At 59.1% G+C, this 24,336-nt stretch overlaps 1 protein-coding gene across 5 annotated transcripts in view; it reads right to left on the bottom strand.

Annotated features, from left to right (window-relative positions):
• The window catches only part of PARVB (parvin beta), a 103,496-nt gene that overhangs the window by 27,429 nt on the left and 51,731 nt on the right, over positions 1-24,336 (bottom strand). For all 5 annotated transcript variants that reach the window (XM_078449346.2, XM_078449347.2, XM_078449343.2 and 2 more), the window contains exons 3-5: positions 21,590-21,660; positions 7,439-7,541; positions 219-359 (exon numbers count right to left, since the gene is read on the bottom strand). In XM_078449346.2, coding sequence (XP_078305472.1) covers positions 219-359; positions 7,439-7,541; positions 21,590-21,660 — 315 coding nt within the window. The remainder of the gene's footprint in view (positions 1-218; positions 360-7,438; positions 7,542-21,589; positions 21,661-24,336) is intronic.

Raw genomic sequence — 24,336 nt, 5'->3', positions numbered from 1 at the left:
CCTCTCTCCTCTGAAGCACGGGGGACCAAAGGGTAAGACGGGAGACCTCCTCTCTCACCTAGGAGCTGGCTCCCCAGCGTGGGGACGCTGTCCTTTCCCGGCCGCCTCCCATGGGGCAGCGGCCTGAACGGGCTTGGAAAGCGCAGGCCCAGAAGCCCCAGCGAACGACACCGTGGCGAGCCGAGGGGCCGGGCTCTGTGTCCCCCGGGACTACTCACCGTCGACGGTCCACTGGAGCGCCCAGCCGTGGGGCCGCAGCAGGCCGTGCACGGCTTCCAGCACCGTCTGCAGCTTCTGCCTCTGCCCTACCTCGGACTGCGTCACCTCCGCCACGTTCAGCTTGCAGCCGGCCAGCTTTTCTGCAACAGGAAGGGGCAAGAGCAGGAGGCAGGGCGTCAGGGCCACCCGCTCGCCTGGCCGCGGCGGGGACCCTCCTGTGCCGGGGTGGGGGAACACGTGGTCCCCGAGCAGCGGGGAGCCGTCAGGACGTGGAGCCCCGCAGCTCCGAGCTTCCTAGTCCTTCCTGGGGGAAGGACGCCGGGACGGAAAGGGGGTGTGGGGTTCGAGGGCACAATCTGGGAACGCTCTGTGCACACAAAGTGGAAAAAGCGACTGGAGGGGAAGCAGGGGGCTGACGTGCAGGGAGGGAGCTGGAGCCCAGGAGGCCGTGCGGTGGCCTCAGGCGGGAAGGGGGCTCCGAGGAAGAACGCAGAGGGTCTCGGATGTGGCCTTCCGCCTCCCCGCGCTCACGGTCCCCTTCTTGTTTCTCTGACATCCGGACGCCGCGTCGGGACCACGAGACGCTCCCAGGTACCGCCGCTACCTCGTCACCCACGGGGAGCGGGGAGCAACCCGGCGGAGCCAGACAAGACCGGCCACCTGGAGGTGGGGGACTGACCCCGAGCCCGGCCTCAGCCACGGGCCCTCTCCACGTCCCCGCCTGCTAAGGCGTGGGTGTCTCCGGGCGGGGCTCCTCCGGGAAGCAACAGCAGCGGCACCGCAGGGGCAGAGGCACCGCAGGGGCAGAGGCACCTGGGGGCCGGGGGGCGGCTGCCGGCCGTGGCACCGACGGGAGGGGGGCAGCGTAAAAGCCGTGCAGTCCAGGCTGGTCTCAGTGGTCCCCGCAGAGCCCTGGGCTCAGCATTGGCTCTGGAGGCCCCGCTGTTTCAACGTCCTCTCCCCAGGGCCTCTCCTCCCTCGAAGAGAACAAACGCAAGCACTCTGGATGCTCCCTCCAGGATGATGTTATACAGCAATGCCTGCGGGGCTTGGGGCATGCCCTCCCTCCTCCTCCCTCCCTCCCCTCCTCCTTCCTTCCTCCCTCCCTTCTTCTTCCTTCCTCCCTCCCTTCCTCCTTCCTCCCTCCCTCCCTCCCTCCTCCCTCTCTCCCTCCCTTCCTTCCTCCCTGCTTCCTTCCTTCCTCCCTCCCTTCCTTCCTGCTTTCCTTCCTTGCTTCCTCCCTCCCTTCCTCCCTCCCTTCTTCTTCCTTCCTCCCTCCCTTCTTCCTTCCTTCCTTCCTCCCTCCCTCCTTCCTCCTTCCTCCCTCCCTCCTCCTCCCTCCCTCCTTCCTTCCTGCTGTCTTTCCTTCCTCCCTCCCTCCCTCCTTCCCTCCCTTCCTCCCTCCTTCCTTCCTGCTTTCCTTCCTTGCTTCCTCCCTCCCTTCCTCCTTCCTTCCTTCCTCCCTCCCTGCTTCCTTCCTCCCTCCCTCCCTTCCTTTCCCCCTCCTTCCTTTCTGCTTTCCTTCCTTCCTTTCTTCCCTCCCTTCCTTCCCTCCCTCTCTGCTTCCTCCCCTCCTCCCTGCTTTCCTTCCTTCATTCCTTTCTTCCCTCCCCCCCCCACTTCCCCCCATCCTCCCTGTCTCCCTCCCTTCCTCCCTCCCTCTCTTCCCTCCTGCCCACCTGCCCACCTCCCTCCCTTCATCAGCTCACAATATGAGCACCTTCTGTGCGCCAGGCACTGTCCTGGGGCTAGGTGCAGCACAGACCAGAGAGCTCTCTAGTGGGAAGGCACCACATCTAAGTAACATCAGGTTGGCAGCGGTGAGCACTAAAAACAAAACAAAACTTTGCTGCAGGGGATGGGTCCCCACTTATATATTTTGATGTCCCTCCGCATCTAGTAGGTCCTGGCTGAATAACCCACAGCTGTCTGTCTGCATGATCACCCCGAAAATACACAGCAGCCCCCCCCCCCCCAGGTGTTACAGGGTGGAGAAGGGGATCCTGGGGAAGGAGGGAGGGTTACAGAGCTGTGTGGTCTGAGAGCCTCGCCCACCAGAAGGGGCGCCCAGAACACCTCTGTGGTCAGCTCCGCCAGCCGACCCTGCAGACTGAACACGGCTGTGGTACCCTGGGGGGGGGGGGGGGGTCGGGGGGCAGTGACGGGAAGGGACCTGCGCTAGCTCGTTAGGGCTGCAGTTCCAGAACACCACAGACCCGGGACTTAGGCAGTGAAAATGTCCGTGCTCGCGATCCTGGAGGATGAAAGCCTGAGATCAGGGGGTGGACAGAGCTGGCTTCTCCTGAGGCCCCTCTCCTTGGCCTGCAGACGGGCCGCTTCTCGCTGTGTCCTCATATGGGTTCCCCCCCTCCCGCCCCCACCATGTGTCCTTGTCCCGATCTCCTTAAAGGGACACCAGCCATACGGGTTTAGGGTCTACCCCCAAGGACCTCGTTTTAACTTAACGACCTCTAGAAAGACCCAGTCTCCATTCGAGGACCTGGGGGTTAGGACTTCAACTTATGGATTCTGGGGGACACAATTCAGCCCAAGACAGGACCCGAGGAGGCTGGCTACGCCTGGGTGCTGCCTGCGGCTGTCCTGGAGGGCTCTGCCCCGTGGGACAGAATAAAACATCTGGCTGCCGGCATTTCCAGGCATCACTCTGCCTACGGACGGGCTGCGGGGGCGGCTCAGGGCTGTGCGGCGGCCAGGACCTGCCTTCAGAGCACAGAAAGGGACGGAGGAAGGGGAGGGCGGATTCTCGGATGCGACAGGCAAACGGGGGTGATGCTGAACGCAGGGCCGTGGACACTCCTTACGCCGGAAGGGCCTGCCTTTTGCAAGGAGAAGGGAGTGCCCGGAGTCAGAAGCAGGACAGGAGCCAGCCGGGGAGCCCCCGGGACCCCAGCGTGGGCACCCTCCCTCTGCCCACAGAAGGTCCACCCGCAGAAGAGTCACATCCACCAAAACCTGCCACCTGGCAGGGTCAGCAGCTGCCTCAGAGTCTGCTCCCAAGAAGAGGGACACGTCTGGGGTCCTGCCAATGACTTGCACTTGGTGATCTCACAAGGCCCAACCCAGTCTGCGTCCTCACAGCCACTCCCGCCTCCTCGAATCACCTTCTCCTCTAACCCTCCCTCCCGAACACGGTGCCTGCCTGGCGCCTCCGCCCTCATGGCTGGACCCTTCAGACCCCTCTCCGGGGCCCCTCCGCTTCCCGACCCCTTCCCGACCGCCTGGGGCCCAGGCCTCTGACTTCTCCTCTCTCTAGACGCACAGAAGTCAGCTTTGGCCTTGGCGCTCGGCCACAAACTCCTCCTGGCTTTGGCTTCTGCCTTTGGACAGCGAGCCGAATGTCTCGTCTACACTCCCGATAGGACTCCTGGTGTCCCGGGCTCAGGGGCCATGTGATCCCACGGGTGACGTCATCAGCGATACAACCGGGCGAGACACGCTGATTTCCTGTTAATATCTGAATATTCTCTCCCTTTGTTCTTTTCCTCAGAGGAGCGTGTCAAACCGTCTGCTTGACACACGGGAGAAAAGATCTTCCAATGGGAAGGGAGGGCGTCTGCTCCGTGATAAAAAAGGCTGCCAGAGCCAGAGTGAGCCTCATGTCAGTCTGTAGGCGGTCACCTACGTAGCAGGCGGTCCCACAGAGGCTCCAGACCCACGGCTGCACCCGCTGGGGCCACCGGAAGATGGGGACCCAAAGGACATGCCTTGCGGGGCGAGAATCCTTACCAGACACCTGCTCTACAGACGCCCCGTCACTCACCACCAGGGAGGCACCAGCATCCTTCGTGAGCAGCCAAGGCTGAAATGTGGATGCAAATTCACCGCCTGTCCCGGGATCTGGACACAGGGTACCGCGGCCACCCTGCTAACACGAAGGCTTAGGACACGTTTTTTTGAGCAATTGGGAGAATGAAGCCACAGATACGTGCAAAAGAACCAGAAAGAAAAAATCTAAGGGAGTATAATACTCTTGAGTCTGCTTCTGAAAACGCTAGGAGGCATCTCCCCCTGGTCAGGGCACTGTTTCAATAACAGCATCACCCACAGCCAATTCTTTGGGTCCGAGAGCCAAAGGGGAGCCAGGTCTTTGCCGCGGATGAGGAGGGCAGCTGGTGACACGTCGGAAGGCTGCTCGCACCCGGTGTCAGCCTAAGATCCGTGGGCTCCCGCCCCTTCTCTGTTGAAAAGGAGTGTCTGCCATCACGTATTTCTAGTTTAGTGACGCCGAGGACAATGCAGTCCCGGACAGTGCTGAGGGTGACCCTGAGAATGACCCTATCAACACGACGATCCAACACATTAAAATTCTGGGGCACCTGGGTGTTTCAGGCAGTTAAGCATCCAACTCTTGGCTTCTGCTCAGGTCATGATCTCGCGGTTCATGGGTTCGAGCCCCACGTGGGGCTCTGCGTGGACAGCCTGCTCTCTCTCTCTCTGCCTCTCACCCACTCATGCACACATGTAGGCGCGCTCCTCTCTCTCTCTCAAAAATAAACATTTTTTAAATAAATGAAAATAAAACATCAAAATCTTGACACTGTTTCCTATTCACGTACGATTTGCATACAGCATTATATTAGTTTCACGTGTACAATACAAGGGTTCAACCGGACCAATCTTTAAACATTTCTTAAATGTTTACTTATTCTTTCATAAATAGGGAGAGTGTGCGCACAAGGGAGGGGCAGAGAGAGAGACAGAGCATCAAGCAGGCTCTGCCCTGTCAGCACAGAGCCCAGCGCAGGGCTTGAACTCACAAACCACTGCGAGACGGTGACCTGAGCTGAGATCAAGAGGCGGATGCTTAATTAACCAGCTGAGCCAGCCAGGCAACTCCCACCCCCAACATCTTTAATAATCAACTTGTGATCATTATTAACAATCCCGGTAACATTTCAGATTTATTCTTGGACCGCAGAAGTCATTCTAAGACGGGGATCCTTGGCTCAGCCAAATACCTATGAACTCTCGGCCGCACGGCATCCAGCCAAATCACGAATCCGAACACCCTCTCCAGGAGAGGCCATCGGATCCCACGGTGTTAAACATCATCTCTGCACCGCCGAGCTCCACCCCCACCGGCCGCCGACTCAGGGAGGACGGGCCCCCACCGAGGTAAAGCCACCTCCTGGTCCCCCACCCACCTCGCTATTCCCAAGGGGCTCCTCGTTCACCGGGTGCTCAGAACACAAACCTGGCTGTCGGCCTTGACTCCTCCAACACACCCTCCCGGGGTCCACACCTCCACCCCAGTCTCAGCCTCTTTATCTGAGGCCCAGGCTGTCCTAACAGCGTTCTGACTATCTCAGCTCCTACTCCCGCCCCCCGCCCCCTCCATTCTATTCTGTACCCAGAAGCCCAGGTGACTTTTTAAAACCCTTAACTCAGATCGTGTCACGGCCCTGCTCAAAACCTCCAGTGGCTCCCTGTCACTTGCAATAAAAGCCTTTGTCCACCAGAGCTGCATGTGATCTGGTTTTATCCAGGCCCCCACCCCCTCCCCCCACGACTCGCAGCCTCCTGTCACTGGGCTTTAAATGCTACGGCCTCTTCCTCACCTCAGAGTCTCGGCCTGGAATGTCCTTCTGAGGCTGGCTGTGCAGACGCCTGCTCAGACGTCCAATCTCCAGAGGGGCTGCCCCCACCGCCCGGCCCCTCTCTGCCCCATGACCCTCTGGCTTCCTTCCTTGCCCTTGGCCACTCTCTTAAAGCGTCTGTTTGCGACCCATGATATTTCTCTTTCTTCCCTCTGCCAGAATGTAGGGGGACAGCTGGGCGAGGGGGACCCCCTCCCTCTTGCTACCACTGCGTCCCCAGAGCCTAGATCCACACCTGCCACACGATGAAACGGTGCCCAACAGAGGAATGACCAAAACAAACATGACAAAGGTACTTTCTGACGGCAAAGTGGATAAGGACACGACACGGGGGCCATGATCGTGCGCCCTCCGCGCGGGTTACTGGGGCGGTTCCCTCCTCCCAGCCCCCGCAGGGTTCCCTCCAATCAGAGGGTCCCCCGAGAGCGGCCACGCACAGAGGGCGCAAGCTCCGCCCAGGGACGCCCCGCCCAGGGACGCCCCGCCCAGGGACGCCCCGCCCAGGGACGCCCCGCCCAGGGACGCCCCGCCCAGGGACGCCCCGCCCGCCCGAGGAAGGGTCCTCCCTCCCTGGGCGCCCTCCCCTGAGCTGCGGCCCCCAGGCCCTGCAGCTGTCAAGTCTCTGGTGCGACAACGGGGAGAAATGCGGTCCCAGGGCAGCTGGGAGCCCAGGCAGCAGGCCGACAGGCCCCCCCCCCCCGGATGCTGGGGGCTCAAGATCTGTTCTTGACCTCTAGGAAGTGTGTTATCCACATACAAGGGGACACTGTGTCTTTGAGGCCACCTCACAGGGTGTTCGGGGACCCCCAAAACACATCAGAGCGCCCTGAAGCCGAGGGACCCTTCCGGCGTCTTGGGGTGGGGGGGGGAGGGGAGGACCCAGACACACAGTCCTTTCACTTCCGGCAAAAGGAGCCCACAGCCCCTGTGGTGACGAAAGGGCAGGGTCCACACCTAGAAACCGTGGCCCTGCCGCTCACAGGAGCTGGGGGACTCGACAGCCCCCGCGCTTGCTTTCGGCGCTTTGTCTTTGTTTTAACCACCACTCGCTGGCGGGAGACGCGTGCCAGGCGCCCTGCATCTGTCGCTTCGGTGCGGGACTTCCGCTGGCCCCAGCCGACAGCGGTCACCACCCGCACCCCACACCCGTCTGCCCCCCAGGGCACAGCCCACTCACACAGTATCTGCTGGGGACCCGGCCCCTCGGCCACCCACCCACCCACCCACCCGGAACGAGCCGGCACAGGCCTCACCATTGGGACGAGAGAGCACGCGAGGCCACCAGGAGGGCTGACCGGCACAGGAAGGGGTGATGCTCTTGCCCCATTTCCCTGCCCCCCACCCCCAACCCACAGGACTGCTCTGGAAGCCTTGTGTGGCCTGCTGCAGCCCCGAGGCCGGGGGCTCTGGCAGAATGCCCACCGTGGGCATGATCAGAGAGCAGGCGGCCCGGGAGCCACCGCCGAGGAACGTGGGCTCAGGGCTGCGGCTCTAAGGCTCTCGGCACGTGTGACCCGTGCCGCCCTGTGGGAATCGAGCCCCGGTCCCGGCCCCGGGACTGCCCTGCTGTGGCCCTGTGCTGGGCACGCCCGAGGACTCACCCAAGAGCTTCTGCAGCACCTGGCCGTCGTAAAGGTCCTCCTCTAGCTGCTTCACGATGATCCTCTCCTCCACCAGCACATCGTTGACCCAGTCGATGAGAACCTGGGGGCAAACAGTGTTACGGCCTCACCCGCCATGCCACGTGGACCAGGGCGATGACTGGGCAAGCCCAGAGCTGAAGGCGGCTGGACACCGAGACGGACACGCCCCGGCACAGCGGCCGGGGGGCAGGATGGGAAAGGCCCATCTCCCGGCCCCCCCCAACACCTCCTGGGCTGCCAGACTTCCCGTGGGACTTCATGAGAGGACGGGCAGGGGGCGGCCACCACGGTGGCCATGGACGTCCTCCTGGCAGGAACTTGGGTACATGGGGAAACTCTCAGCAAAAGGAAAGGATGAACTCGTTCACCGTGGCTTGGAGGAGGAGAGATTACACGAGGAACATCAGCGGCTCTGTCCCGCGTGGCCCGCGGCCATAAAATGTCCATCCCTCCTCTCCCAAAGGATCTGCAGCTCGTGTCACCCTGAGCCTAAGGCCGTGGAGAGAAGGGGGTCCCCTATGGCCCGTTCCTGACAGGCTCTGAGCAACTCCCGTCCTTCTCAACGGCTTTCCTGAGACCGAATTCGCACGCCACACAGTTCACCCTCCGAAAGTGTGCGATTCGGCGGCTTTTAATCTGCTCGCAGGATCATGCAACCATCACCACTGTTAACTGGAGACCAGCTTCCTCGCCCCAAAGAAACCCCGCGCCCAGGAGCAGGCACCCCCTACCCGCCCCTTCCAACCAGACAGCTGTTTTCTCTCCGGGTTTGCGTATTCTGGGTATTTCACACAAACGGATTTCATGTAAATTACATGCCAGTATCATATGTGAACTTTTGTGTCTGGCTCCTCTCACTGGGCAGGCTGTTTCCAAAGCTCATCCGCGGCGACGCTCGCGCCACATTTTTGGCTTCGCTGAGTGATGGCCTTGTGATGTGGGCGTCAGTCCCCACGGGGACCCGCGCTCTTTCCTCCAGGCCAGCCTTCCGCTGGAGACTTTTCTCGACGAGGCTCCCATTCTCCTCACCGGTGACGCGTTGTAAGAGAAGACAGCTTTCAGCGGGGAAAAGATCCACGGAGAAACGGGATTCCTTGGCCGAGCCTGCCGAAGGCACTTCACAAAACGAAACGGACGCCTGGACGGACCGGATCCCAGCACAGCAGCTGGACCCCACTCCCCTGCCCGTGACTTGACCGCACCATCAGCCCCCGGCCGAGCTGCCTCCCCTCCCGCTTTCCAGAACTCTCTTCCACGGACATCATGCTTGCCCGGCGTGTGCCCTCCTCTGACCCCCCCCCCCCCCTTCCAGTTCGCTTGAGGACAGGGTCCTCCTTGAGCTTTACAAGGCAGGTCTCCAAGGTCTCTCCCTGGAGGACTCTCTTCCAAGGCCAGCTCATGCCCTCCCACACCTTCCGACGCTGTCCCCAAATCAGAAACCCCTCGAGATACAGCCCCACCTCCACGATCCTTCAGCTCAGGTGTTCCTAAAAGCATCTCTGAAAGAATCCATCGCCCTCCAAACCTGCCCCTTTTTCTAGGAAAGAAGCAGAACAGCATCCACCACTTTCAAAAGCCTGGACGTCCCCCCTCACCCCACTTCTCCCCACCTCATAACTGGGTCCACTTTTTCACACCCTCCTCTTCACTCCCCTTGACAAAACCACCTCCCCGAAGCAAGGCTGGCTCCAACTGAGCATCCTGCCTCCTTGCTGGTGTTCTTTAAATACTCCCAAGTCCTCTCTGCCTCAGGACCTTTGCACATGCCGTTCCTGCCACCCTGAACACATCTCCCTCCCCACCAGCTGGCTGCTGGCTCTCACTCATCCTTCGGGTCTCAAGCTTCTGGATCATTCTCTGATCACCCTACCCCCCCCCCCCCCCAGGCCACAGGCCGCCCCCCCCCCCCCCACTCACTCACTTGTTTCCCTGTTCACATCTACACTGGGAACACGCCTTTGTCTGTAATGATCTCCCCCAGTGGACTTGAAGCTCTCTGAGGGCGGGAACTATGGCACTAAGGGGCTCTGTCCCCAGCACGCGGGGACCCCTGCCCGGCACTGGTGCTCTAGAAGCAGGTACCGAGTCGATTAATTAATTTGCTGAGCCTCCGCCACGTGCCAGGCTCTGGGAATAAATAAGACAAAAGGGGCCTCTGGTCTTACGTTCTAATCGGACATTAGAGGAAACACAACAGACACACTTCCGGACTGTGCTCGATATTATAAAGAAAACAAGGCAGGACACAGCGGAGAAGCCTGTCAGCCACCTCAGCCACGTGATGGAGGCCGACGCCCACGGGATCAGTCACGTCGGCACTTCACGCATCTGGGGCTCCTCCTAAAACCCATCGCCCCAGTCTGACCCTGAGAAGCACATCAGGCAAGTTCCCACCGAGAGGAATTCTACAGAATTCCTGATCCACCCTCCTCAAAACGGGCAAGGTGATCATAAGCAAGGAATCGCCACAGCCCCGAGGCGCTAAGGAGACACGATGCCGCTGTAACGTGGGATCCCGGAGGGGGTCCTGGCCACAAAACGGACGGAAAAATAAGGAAATGTCGATAAAAGGTGGACTTTGGTTAATAACAATGCATTAATCCTGAACAAGTGCACCCCGGTGATAGGAGAGGCTCATAATGGAGAACACTGGGTGTGGGCATATGGGAACCCTCTGTAGGATGTTTGCTGTTTTTCTGTAAATTTCAAACTGTTGAAATATAATCAAGTCTGTCGCCTGGGCGCCTGGCGGCTCAGTCGGTTGAGACTCCGACTCTTGATTTCGGCTCAGGTCACGATCTTACAGTTTGTAGGTTCAAGCCCCGCGTCGGGCTCTGTGCTCACAGCGTAGAACCTGCTTGGGATTCGTTCATTCATTCTCTCTCTCTCTCTGCCCCTCCGCTGCTCGGACTCTATCTCTCTCAAAATAAATACAAATAAACTTAAAAAAAAAAAAGTCTATTGGAAAGAACAGGACAGAGTTTGGGGGGTAGAGAGGGTATCAGGGACCAGGAGATCGGGGGGGAGGCATCTGAGCAGAGATAGGAAGGAGGAGGGCATGAACCACGTGGCCACCTGGAAGGGCAGGGGACGTGCCAGGCCAGGACGCTGGGGTGGGAGGACCGGGGAGGGAGACACAGAGCCAGCCCTGGACGTCCACCTGGCCTCGAGGACAGCGGCCGGGAAGCCGTTCAGGGCAGTGGTGAGCAGAGTGGTCGTGGACACTAGGGGGTCAGAGGCTGGACCCCAACATGACGGAGGACACAGGTAGGGCGGGAACAGGGGTCGGAGATGCCCCTGGGAACGGGCAGGCGAACAGGGCAGAGGACCAGGAGTGGGAGGGAGGGAGGGAGGGAGGGGGGACGGGCTGGGCAGGTGCGTGGGGCACGTCCACAGTGCTGAGGCCTCGGGAATGACGTGGGAAGGGAGGACACCTGCACCTGTACCACAGGCTGGAGGCACCATGAGGGAAGAGACAGCTGCCAGTCCACAGAGGCAGGGAAAGATCTGGAAGCAGCCGGGAGCATCTGCAGACGGGAGGACATCTGTCCCCCTCCTGCCCCGACATCCATGGGGTGAGGCAGAGACCCAGCAAGGCATCTGGACCCCATCGCCCGCCGTCTCAGGGCCCCAGTTACATAGCTGCGGGGGCGGAGTCAGGGACCCCAGAGACCCAGGCCATGCCTTCGCCTCCCCCTGGCCACCAGCCACCTGACTCCCGGCGGGAACCCCTCACCCTCGATCCCTTAATCCCACAAAGCTCCACCACGGTCCTTCCATCGACACTTTTACAGCGATTATTGGAGCCAAGTGACAGTCTCGCATGTAACACAACAGCTGGCACTGGGAACCTTCCCCGTGCCAGGCTGTGGGGGGCAAAGGTGTCCCCGACCTCCGGGAGTCGGCACCCCCCCTGGCAGACGGGCAGAGAGATGAATTATGAGCAAGAGTGGAGGGAACGGCAGAATCCAGGCCTCGCTCGCACGCACGCGCTCGCTCACTCTCAAAATAAGTAAATCAACTTTAAAAAATGAAAAATAGCTAAATAAGTACCAGATAAGTGACTACTAATCACGTCCCTAATGTCGTTTATAATTTTTTGGCTAATGGCTTTCAAACAATTTTGTAGGCGGAGCATTTTTTTTTTTTTTTAAATTTTTTAATGTTTATTTCTGGGACAGAGACAGAGCACAAGCAGGGGAGGGACAGAGAGAGAGAGGGAGACGCAGAATCGGAAGCAGGCTCCAGGCTCCGAGCCGTCAGCACAGAGCCCAACGTGGGGCTCGAACCCACGGACCATGACCTGAGCCTAAGTCGGTCGCTTAACCGACTGAGCCACCCAGGCGCCCCTGTGGGCAGAGTTTAAAAATGCCCCCTAAGAGCCCGGGCTGCTGTGATGATGGTATACGCCCCATGATTAGGCTCGTTTGGACCCAGTTGACCTCAAGAAAGAGAGACTATCCAGGAGGGCCTGACCTAATCACGTGAGCCCTTTGAACGTGACCAGGAGGTCAGAGACCACAGTCCGAGAGAGAGGGGCAACACGCGGGGGGGGGGGATTCTCCTTTGCTGGCTCTGAGGACGGCGGCCCCCCCTGGAGAGGACAGGCCTCTCAGGGCGGAGAGCTGATGCGTCCCCGGAGCCCCCAGAAAGGAACTCATCCGGTGACACCCTGAGCAGCGAGCCCGGCCACACCACGCGGACCTCTGGCCTACGGAACTGTGAGCGGATAAACGCATGTGGCTTTACGCGGCTGAACGGGTACTTGGGTACAGGTGGAGAGAAAAGTAAAACGCCATATCCTGTCACACATTTCAGGCATCCGCGTCCCATGCAAACGCCCCCGCCGCCACCACCTATGAAACGCACCGTGCCGCGGGACCCGGGGTCCGCACTGGATGCCCGGCTCTCCCCGGGTTTTAGCCGTGTGACCTTGGGCCTGTCACTTAGCCCCTGCGGTCCTCAGAGTCTCCGTGAAAAAGACGACAAATCAATTCCTATCCCCGTGTGTGCTGTGGGACCCGGCAATTCCAGTTCCAGAAGCTTCCGCCAAGATACTCGTCCAAACGTGCCCCTAAGACACTGACTGACGCTGGAACGATTCTAAATTTTGCGCAGGAAAAGCTATATACGCAAAACACAAAGCCTGAAGGGACACAGATACAAGAAAATTGCCACTGCCTTCTGTTTGCTTTTTGTCTTCCAGATTTCCACAGCGTGTCGATATATATTGCCGTGGTAGATAGGAAAAAAATAATAATAAATACCATTAAAACAAATCACCATCCAGATGGCTTCTTTGCAGAAGCGGACAAGCAGGTCCTGAAACGCATATGGAAACTGAAGGGCTCCCCTTGAGCCAAAACAATCTTGAAGAAGAGGGAAAAAAACGTTGGAGAACTCCCACTTCCCGACTTCAAACGTTAACTAAAAACCCGCGGTAATAAAAGCACGCGGCACGGGCCTAAGGACGGACACAGAGACCAACAGAACGCCACTGGGAGCCGCGAAGAAATCTCCCAAACCACCAAAGTAAAAAGCAGATAACAGCGGACTGAAACAAAACTAAACACTTTTGTCCCTCCAAAGATACCCGGCAAGGAAGGAAAAGGACGGGCCACAGAATGGGAGAAGAGTTTGCAAATCTCGAGAGAGGATTTCTCTCCAGGGTACATAAAGTGCTCTCAGAACTCAGTAATAAAAAGACAACCGGTTTTAAAATGGGCAAGAGATCTGAAGAGATGTTTCTCCGAGGACGCGTGCACACGCCCAACGCACGGAAAGATGGTCAGCGCCACGTGCAATGAGGCAAATGCAAGTCAGAGCGAAGGGGACATACCGCCTAGGGTAGCCGTAATCAAAAAGGTGTATAATAGGGGCGCCTGGATGGCTCAGTCGGTTGAGCGTCCGACTTCAGCCCAGGTCATGATCTCGCAGTCTGTGGGTTCGAGCCCCGCGTCGGGCTCTGTGCCAACAGCTCGGAGCCTGGAGCCCGCTTCCGATTCTGTGTCTCCCTCTCTCTCTGCCCCTCCCCTGTTCATGCTCTGTCTCTTCATCTCTCTCTCTCTCTCTCTCTCTCTCTCTCTCTCAAAAATAAATAAACACTAAGAAAACTTAAAAAAAAAAAAAGACGTATAATAAACAGTGTTGGCAAGGATATGGAGAAACCAGGACCTTTCATACATTGCTGAAGGGACCGTAAAATGGTTGAACCGCTCTGCAAAACAGTCTGGCTATTTCTCAGAAGGTGAGACATAAAATTATCAGCTGACCCAGCAATGCCGGAGAACTGAACACACGTGTCCCCGCAAAATCTCGTACACAGATGTTCAATACCTTCCCTGTTTCAAACAGCCAAAAGGTGGAAACAACCCAAGGTCCATCAACAGATGAAGGGGGTATGTGGTCCATCCAGCATACCATGGAATGTTATTCAGCCATAAAAAAGGAACAGCTGCTACAACACAGATATATCTTTTTTTTTAAAGTGTATTTATTTATTTTGAGAGACAGAGAGAGCAAGAGGGAGAGGGGCAGAGAGCAGGAGAGAGAGAATCCCAAGCAGGCTTCATTCACACTGCCAGCTCAGAGCCCGACGCGGGGCTTGAACTCACAAACTGGGAGATCATGACCTGAGCGGAAACCAAGAGTCGGATGCTTTTGTTTTTTTAATTTTTTTTTAATGTTTATTTATTTTTGACAGAGAGAGAGAGAGAGAGAGAGCGAGTGAGCATGAGCAGGGGAGGGGCAGGGAGAGAGGGAGACACAGAATCGGAAGCAGACTCCAGGCTCCGAGCTGTCAGCACAGAGCCCAACGCGGGGCTCAAACTCACAGACCGCGAGATCATGACCTGAGCCGAAGTCAGATGCTCAAACTAACTTCACCCCACAGGTGAATCTTTCCAATATTACGCCAAGTGAAAGAAGCCAGTCACAAAAGGCCACACATCGTACGATTCCCCTTATGCAAAATACCCAGAATGGGCAGGTTTATGGAGACAGAATAATTCCAAAGGGACAGTGGCTGCCGGCGGGGGGGAGGGGAAGGAGTAGGGACTGACTGTTGGTGGTGGCGGGGGTCGGGGGGGGGGGTCTTTTGGGAGTGAGGACAATGACAGCGTTCCTAAATTGACGGAGGCAGTGGCTGCGTGGCTGTAGGCGCAGCCGAACTCCCGCTAAACCGTTCGGGATGTGAACTCCATCTCGATAAAGCGGTGACTGAATGACTCTCAGGAAGGCAGAGGGTAACATCTGCTTCCGCGGGGTCATTCTGAGGATTTGGGGAGGTGATGTGGTTGGCAGTCCTAAGCGGCTACGACGGTCCCCGCAGACGTGAGCGTGGCCACCCCCAGAGCTCTTCGCATGTGACCATCCCCGGAGCTCTCCGCAAGTCAAAAGCCCCTTTCTGATTCACTCAGCATAGCCAGCAGCACCTCGTATATACCAGAGGCCCCCCTAGGCACTGGAGATATAAACATGGCCTCATCTGTGCCCCACACAGGGCGGTTAAGGTGTCACAGCTGCTTGCTGGGAAGGGCATGTGCAGGGAGCATACACACGGGGGGACACGGGAGCCGGGCCCCCTCATGCTCCCACGGCGACTGGAAAGAACTGGTCCCCGTCCTGCTGGTAGTCTAACACCATGGGCGTCCCTGCCGCCTCTCTGATCTTATCTCTGACCACTGCCCTCCTCGCTGGTCCTTATACGTGCCAGGCACACGCATACCACAGGACCTTTGCATCTGCTCTTGCCCCTGCGGGGACGTTCTTCCCCTAGGTACCAACGAGCAGCTCTCGGTTCAAATGCCACCGCCCTGACCCCCACACCTCCCACAGAGGGAGAGGAAGCCACCCTGCTTCTTGTTTTGGCTTCCTGCAAAGCGCTCACGGCCATCTGACCACAGTTCGGCAGATCCGTCTCTCCAGCTGGCCTGTCCGTTCCGCAAGGGTTGGGCCTCTGTTTTGCCCGACGACACATCCCCAGTGGCTAAACTTGGAACAGACCCACGCAAGGCGCTCCGATCAAGTGCAGCGCTGCCTACACAACAGGGCCGGTCTCCTGGGCACCCGGACATCTGGCTCCAGAGGCCGCCTGGCCCGGAGCGCAGTCCTGCCGTTAAACACGAGACAACGTTTCTGCTACCAAGAAACGAGAACTTAAAAATGCCGTCCGATCGCTGACCTGATCAAAGCTCAATTACAGGACAAGACAGAAAGGGGTGAAAAGCATATTCTCCACAACAGGCCAACGGGGGTCGACTCTGGGGAGCGAAAGCAGTCCAGCACCCAAGTTCATCACCGGCCCCGGGGAGACTCAACCTCCACCTGGACGCCAACCACAAAGTACCCCGTCCTACTTCCCGGCTGGTCCCTCTCTCAGTCCTCTGCTTCACAAAAGGCTTTTTACAGAGAACACCCGTTGTTATTTTTCGGACGTACTCATCTGCAAACCCCAAATCCTGCAGGCAAATGTCTAGGACGCACGTTAACGATGCCCGTGGCAGAGCGCTCTGTGCACGTCCGCTTTACGAGCTTGCCTTAAGCAGAATAAAAAATTACCGTTTCTCTAGTTCCTCCTGAACGATAATCAGGATCTGTGGCCTGTCTCCCCCAAAGCTATGACAGTTATGTTTTAATCACTTCCAAACAGGCTCATCGCTGCTTAATCCACTGAGGCGGGCTTTCCTGAGACGGGCGGGGAGGCCACCCGGAGCTGGGTACGGGGCCAGGACGCATCACAGGGGGCGTCTCCGAGCGGTTCTGGCTCTCTCGGCACTGCCTTCCGCCGAGACCGTTGATATGCAGCTGTTTTCTTCACAGGGACAAAGGGAGGAAGGAAACAGAACTCAACAAGCAGCAAGAGTCTCGTCCGAGAAGCCGGGAAATGAGACGTGAAATCTGCTCACGGGGAGGAAAACGGCCAGCTCGCCTCGGACCAGCGTGGCTTCCCGGGGGCAGGCCTTTCTCTGGCTGTTTGTTCCGGGAGAACATGACAGCTGCCGTGCTCTCTCTTTCGAGGATCATTCAAAACACAAAGCGTCTCATCTATAAGCTGCAATCTTCCCGGGGCCACGCAAGCCGTTCGCCCCGTTAAGCAGTTCGGGGAGCTTCCGGAAGGTGCTAGAGAAAATCACTGCGGCACAAAGCACCAGCAGAGAGCTGCGGGAGGTCTGTCGGGCTCCTGAACCCACGGAAGGCTCGTGCCCACTCCCCGATTCCCACCGCAGGCCCACCCATTCTGCTCCGTGCCCGCGCCGCCCGGGACGTGCTCGCGTTCCAGCACCTGCCACACGGCGATAACGGAGCCTCTGTCACCGTCACGACACTACCTTTCCCGCTTTAATCCGGGCCGGGATGTGAATGGAGGAGGCCAGACTCCAAGCCCACCTTTGCCCCTTAACACTGCATTATGCACAACAGATGCTCAAAGAGAATTTCTGAACGAACGGCCTCGTCCTTATGAGCTGGCTTAGCCCGAGCCGAGCTTGTCTTTTATAGGAGGCAGAGGGCAGCTCACAGTATCTTAAACAGTGACACTTCCGCGACAGCAGGTTGGCGGGGCTAAGTCCACAGAGGGAGACAGGACAGGGGCCAAGACAAGAGGTGAAAAAGACCAGATGACGGAGAACGGAGAAAGGAAAGGAGGGGGCTGACCGTACTTCCGCTGAAGGGTCCCTCGGGTGCCCAGACTGAGACGTGGCCAGCGGACCTCACCCCAGACCCACTCAGGCCTGCGCGTGGTCCACACTCCCCACCAAAAACCCCAGTTCTGAGCCAAATCCCTGCAAAGAACCACGGGCAGGTGCCCTTTGCCGAGGCCTCCTCAGACATGATCAACCAACCAGAGGCTTGGACCAGGCGAGTCCCCGGTGCAGAAAGGGGGTCTGGAAAGCAGCAAGAATCACGAAGGTCAAGGGCATGGAGGCGTTCCGTCGGGACCACCAAGACCGGCCGTCCACACTCCCGGCTCCCAGGGCGTACTCCGGGGACCCCCCGTGTCAGCGTCCAATCCACAAGCGCCCCCGTCCCCCGCCCCGTGCTCCCAGAGCCCCCTTCCCGAGATTCAGACCCTGCAGGGCTGGGACGGGGCAAGGAGACGCGGGTCGTCCCGAAGCCACACGCCCTCGGCAGCGGTTCTGACGCAAAACCACACGTTGGTGCCCCGCCCCCGTCGGTATCTCTGTGTGCGGGCACACGCCCAGGCCCTGGGGACCCAGCGGAAGACAGGCCAGACCAAAAGCCAGGTGCCAGGCCACAGGAAGCGGAGGGGAGGAGACCAGGCAGGGCAAGGAGGTGCGAAGCGCCCGGGCGCAGGGAGGGGGCTGGAGGAGGGAGTGGCAGGAGGCAGTGGAGAAGCGGAGAAGGGTACTCCACGCTGGGGGCCAGGAGCGCCCAGACAGGTGCAGAGGCTAACCCTGCCCAGAGCGCAGGCAGGCCCGCGCCTCAGGCCCCCGGGGCATCCTGCCAGACGGCGTACCTGGGGCGGGAGCCTCGGCTGCCAGAAGGGACCCACGTGGCCCAGGATGGGGGCTCTGGGTCACCCTCTGTCCATCGGGGCGGAAGGGCTGGGGGCAGCCGGCCGTGAGGGCAGTCGGTTCCGCCCACGGGGTGGTGCTCCCCTAAACACTCCGGACCACGAGGCTTGGGAGCTTCCCTGGCGGGCAGTGCTCGAAGAACACGGTCATATCGTCGCCAGTGACGCTGTCCTCGATGCCGCCAGAAGGCAAGTGGACGGTGCCCTCCTGGGCCTGCCCTGAGCTCCTCCCCCCTCGGCGGGTTTTAACCTGTGTCCTTCCACCGTGACGAAGCACGGCTGAGAGCACGGCAGCGCTCCGTGAGCTGTGCGAGTCTTTCTGGGGTCAAACCTCCATGTCGCCTTGGGGCCCCCAAACTTATAACTGGCGTCAGAAGCGAGGGCGGGCTCGGGGGACCGGTGGCTCTAACCTCACACCCGGGTGGGCACGTGCTCGGCAGCAAAGAGGCCGGGGGCTCGAGCACGGGGAGCAAAGAGGGGAGGTGGGAGGCGACGCGGCCCAGGCTGCTGGCCCCCGAGGGCAGGCCACGGTCCCGGCCTCCAGCCCCAGGAGAGGACGGCAGGTTGACCCTCCCGGCTCACCCCTCACCGGACACGCACGCTGCTCCCAGGAGAAGCGGATGCTGATGCAAGCGAACCCCAACTCAGGGACACGCGCGGGCCCCACATGCTGCACCCCACACGCCCGGAGCTCAGCACAGGCATCTCCCACGCCGCCACCCACACGCGACTCTGGTCAAAAAGACTGTGGTTACCGGGGCGCCTGGGGGGGCTCAGTCGGTTGGGCATCCGACTTCGGCTCAGGTTTGCGAGTTCGAGCCCCAAGTCAGGCTCCGTGCGGGCGGCACGGAGCCTGCTTCAGATCCTGTGTCCCCCTCTCTCTGCCCCTACCCCACTTGCTCTCTGACTCTCTTTCTTTCTTTAAAAAAAAAAAGGGGGGCCGCAGTTAGTGAGAACGAACACTTCGCGTCGGCCCCTCCACACTCCACCACGGCAGCTAATGTTTCGCCGATGCCCACCCAGTGCCACCGTCCCGCTTGCCGTGTTAACGCTTCTTTTGGAAAACGCTTGAGGAAGTAAAAAGTACGCCCCCAAGCCTGCCTCGAAATGCTGCCTGCAGCCTGAAAGCAGGCGGAACCTTCCGGAAATTGCCCATCTCTTGGCACGTGTGCTCCAAGCTGGCGGGACGGCCACATCGAAGTGTCTCGCAGCTGGCCCTTCCAGGAACTGACAGAGTGACCCAGGGGGACTGGGGGACGAACCGGCAGCTGTACCCAGGAAGAGGCACCTTGGGGAAGGGAGGTGACGTAGTCTGGTGACGAGGTTTCCTATGGCTGCTCTAACAAATGACGTCCACGGTACCCGCGTATTATCCCCTTCCAGCCCTAGAGGTCAGAAGTCCAGAATCAGCTCCACGGGGCTAAGGTCAAGGTGGTGGGAGGGCCAGCTCCTTCGGGAGGCTCCAGGGGAGAATCTGTCTCCTTGCCTTCACCGGCTCCCAGACGACGCCTGCACTCCTTGGCACCCGGCTCCTTCCTGCACCTTCCAAGCCCGCAATGCAGCACCTGCTTTCCTATCATCAGGTTGTATCTACACCCGTGGTCGAATCTCCCCCTCTTCTAAGGACCCTTGTGCCGGGACTGGGCCCACGCGGGCATCCCAGGATCCTCTCTCAAACCAAGACCCCGGCGTTACGTCTGCAGAGCCCCTTTTGCCCAGAAAGAGCGCCCGGGGCCAAGCTCGCTGCTGCTCCCTTGCCGGGGGGCGCAACCCCAGACCAGCAAGAGTGACCAGAAGGGGGGCGAGGCAGGGGCACCACGGAGCTGGCCACGGCTTTGGAACAACACCCAGTCGATGCTCGGCCACGCGGCCGATCTCCTGTGGAGATTCGCAGCTTAATTCACAGTTAGTGAAGCACACCTCACTAACACACACACACACGGTGAGCTGGCGGTGGGGGGGACGGGGTGCCTCTCCTCTCTGTCCCCATGTCAAAGCGAGGAGGGCACCGGCTCCCCTGGGGGTGTTTCAAGCTGTGAACTCTCAAGCTTTGCTCACATGTCAGAGAAGGAGAAAGCCCAGGGGTGTTTAATACTAAGTGTCAGCAGGACTGAGCCACGGGCAGCAGAAGGTCTGATTCAACATTCCTTCTGGCTGCGTCCGTCCTTCCATCCTTCCGTCCTTCCGTCCTTCCGTGAGGGTGTTTCCAGAAGAGATCAGCGTTTGAATCGGAGGACCCAGCAGAGCACAGGAGCCTCCCCATTGCAGAGGGGACCTCCCGCAATCCACAGGGGGGCCTGAATGGCGCGAAAAGGTGGAGGAAGGCTGGAATCGTCCTCTTCTGCACATCAACCCCTGTCCTCAGTTCTCCTGGCTCGCTGGCCTTGGAATGACAGCACCCACTTTCCTGGGTCTCCGGCTGCAGATGGCAGATTGTGGGACTTTCATCGCGTGAGCCGATTTGTCAGAATAAACGTCCCAGGGGCGCCTGGGTGGCGCAGTTGGTTAAGCGTCCGACTTCGGCTCAGGTCACGATCTCGCGGTCCGTGAGTTCGAGCCCCGCGTCGGGCTCTGGGCTGATGGCTCGGAGCCTGGAGCCTGTTTCCGATTCTGTGTCTCCCTCTCTCTCTGCCCCTCCCCCGTTCATGCTCTGTCTCTCTCTGTCCCAAAAATAAATAAGAATAAACGTCCCAGAGATAGACAGGCAGACAGACAGACAGACAGAGAGATGGATGGATCCATTCTGTTGGTTCCGTTTCTCTGGAGAAGCCGAACCCTTTCCACCACCTCGACATCCCCTGTAATAACATCTTGGGGGGCTGAAAGAGGGGGTCACTTTTCTCCCCAATTTCTTGTGTGGGATGGGAGAAAAAAATTCTTCAAAAAATAAACTAGGTCGTTTAAGTTGTTAAGAATCCACATTTGGGGGTGGGTCCTAACACGGACACCTTCAAGGTCAGTTTTTAGAAGGACACAATTTGCCAAGGTTTTCTTTATTCTGCGTCAGCCCCTGTGAGAACACGGCCGTGTAGCAGGCACCTCGGGTCCGACGGCGGAGGCCGAGGTGGAGAAACGTGTTTGAGGGGCGCTTTTAATAGACTACGTCTGTGGCCTGGCCTGGCCGTGCACGGTGTTTTCAGCGCCTTGGGGGGGTCACCCGAGCCGACCTCGAGCTGCAGAAGAGAAACCTTTTCCACGGCTGCCCAGGCAGCCCGGAGCCGGGTCTCCCGGGGGGGGAGCACGCTGTCAGCGCCCCGAGCCTTCGCTCAAAGTCAGAAGAATTGCCTTTTGAAGCCCTGTTGTGGTTTAGATCAGAGCAGTCAAAACCAGTCCACACGAGGACGCACACAAATGCCACAAATACGGCCTCACCGCTGAGCCGGAGCTCAGAAAATCAGGCAGAGGACGCAGAAGGCACCGCCGTGGCTCAGAAGCAGTCCCGGGAGCCCCCGCCCTCCCACTACCGCCTCCCTGACCCCGGGGACCATCTTTTGGGCTCAGCCCCTCACCCTCCGCCCCCCCCCCGATGCAGCCCAGCAGCGCGGATGGAACGTGCTAACCGAGGCGCTCCTTACCTTGACCAGCTCCTTGAATTTGGGGTCATCCTTGGACGTGGGGTCGATCATTGTGCGTTCCTCATTCTCCTCTGCCGGGGAAAAGAGTCACGGTCAGCACCAGTGGGCGTGCGGGGGCACGGGGACGGCCGGCTCCCCTCGCACAAAGCAGGGCAGACGGACTGAGAGCAGAGAGAGCCACCGGCCCCGCACGGTGCCGCATCAAGTCACACGAGCCGGAGCGGGCAGCCGACTTCTGGAAGGTGGATGGGCCCGGCCCCTTCCTGAACGGGAAGCAGGAAGCCGCCCCTGGCTGGGGACGAAGGGAGAGGACGGCACGCACACGGCCCGAATCGGATCTGTGGGAAGAGCTCCCCGCAGCCACTGTTAATAAATACGTATACTGAGAAATCTCACCACTGCATAAAACAGTACGGACCAAAAAATCAGGAAAAAATAGCGAAAATAAGTGGGTGACGGTGGGCGAGGTTTCACAATAAAACGTGTTCATCCCTGTTCTGTTTATTTGTCACTTGTTTTCGCTCCATGTTCAGGCCTCGATCCAAGGACGCTGGGGCCCAGCAAGCTGCCCCTGAGGGACTCATGTGACAATAAGGAAGATCCACAGGGGCCGGACACGAACCAGAACAAAACCGACCAGGGCCCGGAAGGAGAGGGGGTGTGGGAGGCACGGCTGACTGCGTGCGGGGGAAGCGGAGAGGGAGGCCTCGGGGCCTGGGCAGGGGTGGGCCCGCAGGACACACAGGGGTGACAATGACCAGGCCCCTGGGGCCCAGTCCGTGCCGGAGGGAACGAAAGGGCTTTGAGTGGAACTGGCTTCACAGCAGGAAATTTTAAAACGTGACAAAGTGGAGAACTATTTTGGAGTCGTGCAGATCTGATGCTTGAGAGTTCCAGGTGACATACAGGGGACCACACAGGGGTCCCTTGTGATGTCTCTGCTAGGGCCCTCTCAGCAGCCTCCTGGTACTCCCGGGACCAAGGCCAGACCCTTCCACGTGGCCTCCAAGGCCCTCTGCAGCCTGGCTTCCCCAGCTGTCCCAGGCACTCTCCACTCCAGCCCTCCCAGCTTTCCCCTGCCCCTCAGCAAGCCTCACCACTGCCTGCCGCAGGGCCTTGGCACATGCCGCTGTCCATCTGACACCCTCTCCCCCCACTCCACAACCCCTCTGGCCTTCAGATGTCAGTTCCAGGTGCTGACAAGGTCAGTCCTTATCGAGGTCACCCAAGCTTCAGGGACGAGTAGAATGTTACGAAGCAAACTGAAGCTTTGCCCAAAGCAGCTATTTATAAAGATGATAAAACAGGAGGGTTAGGGCCCAGGCAAAGGCAAGTTCAAGGCATTATCAACAAAACAACAGCCTGACAGATGTTTCCAATTAACCTTCTAGCCCTCCTGTTGGTTTAAAGCAGGGTTCTCAACAGGACGGACAGTCCCTCCACCACCCCAGGGGGGCTATAGCCATGTCTGGAGACGTTTTTGGTCGTCCCAGCTGGTGGCACCTAGTGGGCAGAGGTCAGGGATGCTCAAACCCACAACGCACAGGACAGGCCCCCACAGTAAAGAATGACCCAGTGCCAAATGTCCGCAGTGCCGAGGTGAAGAATCTTGTTCTGTGTCAGGCTAATTTCCAGACCCACGAGCTAGTCCCCGCGTTCCCCTTGGAAAGGGTCACCCGGGAGCATCTGCCTGGACAGCAACTTCAGCCTGGCTGAAGACAACCAAAAGCAGGACAGTGAGGGGTTACACTCTTCCAAGAAGAGAGAGGGGCCACAGTGGACCCCCAGCAGGATCTCAGGGGGGCTCGTCCAGCACTGGGCTTCAAGCCTGCCAGGCTGAACCTGTGTCTGCATTTCTCCAAAAGCTCCCGCTGGCCTGCCCTTGTCGTGGAAACCACGAGGGAGGGACCGACCAGGACTTCCCTTCGAACCAGGGTTTGGAAATACACAATCAGATTGATCAGATCCCAAAACGCGCGTTGAGGAAAACACGTCGCCTGTCGCCTCCTCAGTGCCGGCTGTGACGTGGCCCCAAGGAGGTGGGTGCAGGGGCCTTGCCGCTCGCTGGGTCCTCCCTAGCAAGCCCGTGGCTTTGGGAGAGCTCTGGCTCGCGCACAGATGGGGTTGTACTAATTACGTTTCTTCCTTTGTATATTCGCTAATGCTGTGACACCTCGGGGCCTGTGGACCTAGAGATACTACTGTCCCTTCCCGGGCTGGCCAGTTCCTAAGTTGGCAAACAAGGCCCCCGTGACTGCCTTTTCTGGGCAAACCAACCAACCCGGAGCCCATCCCCAGCCACCTCTTTGACTGGGTTCTCACACCCCCTGCCCACATGTCCCTAATCACCCGGGGGCAGCTACAGACCTCTCCAGAGAGCCTCTAGAGCCCACGGAGATGATCGACTCGCCAAGCCAAACCTGCCTACTCTGCCCCACCCAGCCCTTCCCACAAGGAGAGAAAGGCCCCGCTCTCCCCTCCTGCCTCCCAGCCACCCCTGGCAGGAACCACCCCCCCCCCCCCCCCCGGGAATTGTGCGTGTAACAGGCCATCGTTTTGGGGGTGGTCAGCCCCTGATCTGTGGGCCTCGTCGTACTTAAATACTAACAAAGCTCACACCTGAAATCAGAGAGGCGGAAACTTTCAGAGGAAGATGCAGTTTTTCCTACGGCCTTTTCTAAACGTGACCTTGAGCCAGGAGCCCCGACTCTCCAACGCCAGCTGGGATGATGTGAGATCCGCAGACC

This window comes from Panthera onca, chromosome B4 (genome assembly GCF_046562875.1).
Source record: "Panthera onca isolate mPanOnc1 chromosome B4, mPanOnc1 haplotype 2, whole genome shotgun sequence".
In the NCBI taxonomy this organism is placed as follows: domain Eukaryota; kingdom Metazoa; phylum Chordata; class Mammalia; order Carnivora; family Felidae; genus Panthera; species Panthera onca.
This window is presented reverse-complemented; position numbering and strand designations above follow the sequence as displayed.